General features: G+C 30.5%; 1 protein-coding gene across 1 annotated transcript; it reads right to left on the bottom strand.

Annotated features, from left to right (window-relative positions):
• Positions 1–296: 296 nt before the first annotated feature.
• LOC137836230 (small ribosomal subunit protein eS30z/eS30y/eS30x-like) lies at positions 297–622 on the bottom strand. Its single transcript, XM_068645070.1, is given in 2 exon segments — positions 297–443; positions 446–622. Coding segments are annotated over 2 exon segments (177 nt in total). The 5' UTR covers positions 567–622; the 3' UTR covers positions 297–387.
• Positions 623–6,091: the final 5,469 nt, after the last annotated feature.

Raw genomic sequence — 6,091 nt, 5'->3', positions numbered from 1 at the left:
TTGTGCTTCATTTGGTTTCGGGGGCAGAGTGTTTTTTATATAACCTATGCACGCAGAGCTTTTTATATAACACATGCAAGGTCCGTGAAGTTTTTCTTGACCAAGAGCTTGGTCCATGGTGATTTACACGGCACTAGGTGAATATCACAACTGTCATATGTGCCATATTTATATAAAAAAAAGGGTTAAATATTTTTCTGTGAACTGTTGCATGTGAAGTTTGTTTATAAGCATTATTCTGAACAAAATTCTTCCTTCTCAAGTCCAACTTCTTGTGCCTCCATCCTAGTTTTTTTTTTAACTATCAAACTTTCAGTCATCAATCAAATAAAAATAAAACAAGTGATACATTTTGCAAACTACGAAAACCCGTCATCCACACGCCCCTCACTTCTCCGACGAGTTTGGTCCACGCTTCTTACTGAATCCCACCACGGACAACTGTTGTATTACATTCGCTTGTGAGCGCATCCTCGTGGCTTCTTCTTCTTGTCTTGCTTGGCCACCTTAGGAGTTTGTCCTCTCACTTTATCCGCACGCGCGAGAGATCGGTGAACCTTACCCATTTTGATGAATTGATGCTTCTCTCTCTGATACGTTCAGCTGTAGCGGCTACTGGTAAAATCCCCCTCCATCCTAGTTCATATATTTTGTGTTTTATGTTGTTTTGGCACTGGAGTTGTTTTGCTTCATTTTTTTTATTTTTTTGTTCTATTAAATTCATTAAGAAAATGCATGTTGTGCTTGTGCATTGGTGGTTTTAATATGTATTGGTGTTTTCTTTCTAAGTTGTGTGTTTTACTATTGCAGTGTTATTAATAGCAGGTGGGTTTTAGGGACTCTTGTTGGGTGCAGAGAATTAAATTATAACCTCTCATAACATTAGAGGCTTCCTAATCTTCTTCTTTCAGGTTAGTTCTTAATTTTGTTTAGCTTTCAAGTTTGTTGGATTTGTTTAAGCATATACAAATAAAAGTTAAATTTGTATTGTTTAACATATATATGGATGTAAAATGATCAAATGTTTAATTTAATTTTAATATTAAGGATTTGTTTATTTTACATTCAGTTTTTTGTTAGTTAATATATGTCTTTAACATTATATTCACTTTTATGTTAGTTAATATATCTCTTTAATGTTATATTTAGTTTTATGTTAATCAATAGGGTCTGATTGTGTATTTAAATCATTTGTGGTATGATTTTTTTAAAATAAATATATTGTTTATTTGAATTGATTTTTTTCAATTTTTTGCAACTTTAAAATCTAAATTTCCAGAAAATCATCAATTTTTTTGTTCCATCCGTATTTTTCCCTTTTCTAAGAACTTAATTAATTAAACTATTTCTTAATGGTGCTTAAATGACTTCGTTAAGTTTAAAGTTGAAGGGATCAAAATAAAAGATAAAATGTGTAAAATTTGAGACTTTTGTAGTGTAAGTTATTTATTTTAAATAAATTATATGTACTTGAAAAAGTTACTTCCTTAAAAAATTAGTTTTAATAAAAAATTAGTTGTGATCTAAAACAAATTGTCCAATATTCGGTCCATTATAAAACGAAATGATTAATTTACATAAAATTTTATTATACATTAACAAAGATTATATGTTTAATTATTTTTTATTTCAATTAATATTCAGTTGATATAATTTATATGAGAATGTGATTCTAAATCTTACACTTTTATAGTAACAATAAAAATAATCAAATAATGGAAAATGTTTAAAAAATTATAATTTAAAAATAGAGAAATATTTTTACCTTTAAGAATGTGTTTATAAGAATTGTCATTCTTTTAAAGGGACGACAATTTTTTCAAGAAATTAGTTACCTCTTCGAAAAGGTAATACTCTTAATTAACAAAAAAAAGAAAGGGAAAAAGTCTTTATTCAATTGAAATATTTATGTAAATCATGTTTATATGAATTTGATATACTAAATAAATCAACAATAAATGTATTTTAATATATAAAAATTAAACAATTATATATTTACTTTATTTGTGTAAAAATTCTGCACAAGATATTTTTCAATAATTTTAATTAAATTTAAATTTAAATAATGTATTGTATGCTATTTTTGTTTATGGTCTATTTTGAAAAATAATTAAAACAATTTTAAGGTATTTATTACGAGAAAATTAATTAATTACATTATATATTTTTTTGGTTGTAGAAAATACAACTTTGTTGTAATTAGTAAAAAAAATATTATTTATTTTAATAAAAAATTAAGTTACATTTTTTATATTTATTGTGTAATCTCTTACATAAATAGTAACCCTAACCATAATACTAACATTATCCCTTAACCTAATAGTAGAAGCCCAACCCTAACTCTAAAATTGTGACTAGTACGGTAACTCAATAATGACTAATGTGTAAGATTTGTAATCTTACATACAACCATTTGAATAAATTTGTCTTACATGGCTGTGTATTATGGAGGTCAACATTATTGGGATGGATAACGACAACAATTCGTTGCCACATTTTGAGGATGACAATAATGAAAATTTTGATGAAACAATTGCAATTTATAATGATATTGTGAGTGCGAACATGAAATTAATTTCACAACTACAAGAACAAATACAAAAGAACACAAAAGTTGCATCAGTTATGATCATTTGCATCATTGCTTTTGGATTACATTTGTTGCGTATGTTAAGTGATACAACAAACTCTATTACCGAGTTTGAACCACGAAAAGAGCGACGCAGACAAAAGCTGAAGGAGTACTTGGTGCACACTGAACGTTCTCGTGACATTATTGGCATGGGACCACAAGCATTCATTCAATTATGTCAACGAATTAGGCAAACCGAACTTGTTAAGGATGCATATCGATCAACCATGGAAGAACAACTTGCTAAATTTCTCCACATTATTGGACATAATGTCAAGAATCAGAGTGTTTCATTCTTCTTTCATTGGTCCGGAGAAACAGTTTCCCGTCACTTTCATAACATATTGAATGCGATTTTGGTGTTGGAGAGAGAATTCTTAAATCAACCAGATGACAGTGTTGTGCAACCCCAGATCTTATACAACTACCGATTTTATCCATATTTTCAGGTTCATTTATATTTATCGTAATTTTTTTCTTAATTGTTTTCTTAAATATCAATTTTTTTTCATTAGGATTGTTTAGGTGCCATAGATGGCACTCATGTACGCGTGAAGGTCCCACGTGGTGATGCACTGCGTTTTCGAGGAAAAAAAGATTGGCCAACTCAAAACGTTTTCGCAGCGTGTGATTTTGACATGAAATTCAGATACGAGAGGATCCTCTTAAAGGATGGAACAACCTCAGATTCAAGAATATTAAAGGATGCATTGATACGAGAGGATCCTCTTATTGTTCCGTAAGGTTAGTGAAGGTATTTGGGTCTGCATAACAATTTTTATTGAAGACGTTTTAGGACTAATTATGGTTTGCACAATGTTTGTAGGGAAATACTATCTTGGCGATGTAGGTTTTATGTTAAAAGGACAATATTAACACCTTATCGAAGGGTTAGATACCATTTGAAAGAGTACTCTCGAAGAGGTCCACAAAATGCTCGAGAGTTGTTTAATCATCGGCATTCGTCGATGTGAAATGTAATTGAAAGAACTTTCGGTGTTTTGAAGAAGCGTTTCCCAATTATAGCTAGTGGGACCGAGCCACATTACTCTTTGGACATTATGACAAATATAGTTTGTGCTTGTTGTATTATCCATAACTTTCTTTGCATGGTGGACAATGATGATTCTTTCATTGAAGAAGTTGATCGTGAATTGCTAGAACAAGATTTACAAGTTTCAGCTGCTCAACCTCGTGAGGATGATTATAGGTTAGATTCACATATTAGAGACAATATAGCAAATGAAATGTGGCAACATTATGTAAACAATCAATTTTATGCAATAAATTGTAATTTGAATTTTTCTTACTCTATTTGGCTCTAAGTTTGATTACAATTTTTAGATGGATCGCGGTAAACATGTTGTTGCAGTTTCATTAGGCAATTTGAGAGAGTTTAATAAGTGGACCGTGAATATGGACTTAACACTTTTAAGTGCAATGGTGGAATAGGCACGACGAGTTTCAAGAGTTGATGGTAGTTGGACCACACAGGGCTATAACAACATTGTTATGGCATTACACGAGGTTGGAATGCATACCATAACAAAAAATCATGTAAAAAATCATCAAAAATGTTTGAAGGACATGTGGAGGGAGGTGCACAATTTATTTTCTAGTCTTAGTGGTTTTGCATGGAACCAGAGCAGTAAAAAATTTGTGGCAGAAGACGAAGTCTGGGATAGCTTGATCCAGGTACCATAATTAATAATGTTGACAACATTTCTTTAAACCCTAAACAGATGATTATTACTAATATTTTTATTGACATTTTATTGGTTACAGGCAAAGCCTTCTGCTAGTAAATGGCGTGTCAATTCCATCCGCAATTATGACCTTATGGAGGAGCTGTGGTCGAACGATAGAGCCACCGGAAATGGGGGGAGGACACCTGCACAGGCAAGCAGACATGTTCCAACGGAAAATATGTGTCAATCTAAGTGATAATAGCATGGATTACATACCAGAACCGTCAGAGTTTGATGCTCCCGATGCTCCTAATGAGGATCTTCCCTGCTCACCTGGACCACATGTCGAATCAACTAATAGTCCAAGCAATACTCAATCTACGCCTTCTCAGACAACGGGTGAGACCTCCTCATCAAAGGGATCAAAGAGAAAAGCACCCATGGTGGATGTCATTGAAAATCAATTTTCCATGTTAAACAATAACCTTGCGGTTTTTGGGTCCTACATGAAGCATGGTGATGAAGTGGCCACTGATTTAGTTGAGATTGCTCGTATACAGGCGACCGCAACAAAAGATGTAGCTATAGACATTAGACGATGCACCGACTATTATGGTGAGCATGTACACCATCAACGCCGCATAACGTCCTACCAGTACTCCGAGTCTGATATTTGGTCTTTGTTGGTTGACATGAACATTAGTGATGAAAATCTCCTGGACAATGCTATCTTGTGTGAAAACCTAGCTAAGGTCAAACAACTATTTGGATTACATGCCCAACGAAGAATGACAAAGTTGTTTAATATGATGACTCAGCGTAATTGAATGGTGTTTAAGTTGTATTTTAAGGTTGCATTTCATTTTAGTTTGGTTGTGTTGTTTACTTAAGTCTTTAAATCATTGTGTTGTTGATCGAACTCTGTTGTTTTGATTGTGTTGTTTATCGAACTCAATTGTTTATCATTGTGTTGTTTTGATTGTGTTGTTTATCGAACTCAATTGTTTATCATTGTGTTGTTTTTCGAAGTCTGTTGTTTAATTGTGTTGTTTATCAAAGTTTTTAAGTCATTGTGTTATTTATCGAATTATTTAAATGATTCACAATTTTCTTCTATTTACTCGTATTTACATTTTATTAATTTGATCTCTACGCTATAAAATTGTTCATAATAGGTTATAACTTTATAATCTATGGCATCCTCATCCACCTAGAGGCTGAAAACCCATAAGGATAAAACTCCAACACATGATTTTCATTTTTTTTAATATATTTTTCACGTATTTTTACATAATTTATTAATAAAAACAACACTTCATTATAAATATTAGTTATTAAATAAATTTAACTAACACAAATATTTAATAAAATAAAATAATAATAAAAAATTATTGAACTATATTGAATTATACTACTAATACGTTTTTATCCTTATTTTTTATTATATTTTTTTATGAAATCTTTTTCTATGGTTAATTAAGTTATATTTTTGTTGTTGTAGTATTTTTTAGATTGCTTTATTGTGAGGTTTTTTAATATTAAAAAATAGTAATTTTCTATTTATATAAGATGTGATTTATTTTCTAATTTCATAGTATATGTTTAATATTTAAAGAAATTATTTGAAATTCTATTTTTGTGTGTGTTTATATTACTATATTTCTATGTATAGTTATTAAGTTTATGAGTTATAATTTATTTTATTATAATTTTTTATGATTTTTTTTTCTATTATTCATTACGTTATATTTTTGTTGTTGTAATATTATTT

The sequence above is a fragment of the Phaseolus vulgaris genome, chromosome 5 (genome assembly GCF_000499845.2).
Source record: "Phaseolus vulgaris cultivar G19833 chromosome 5, P. vulgaris v2.0, whole genome shotgun sequence".
Taxonomy (NCBI): domain Eukaryota; kingdom Viridiplantae; phylum Streptophyta; class Magnoliopsida; order Fabales; family Fabaceae; genus Phaseolus; species Phaseolus vulgaris.
The sequence above is the reverse complement of the archived record's forward strand: the minus strand, read 5'-3'. Positions and strand labels throughout refer to the sequence as shown.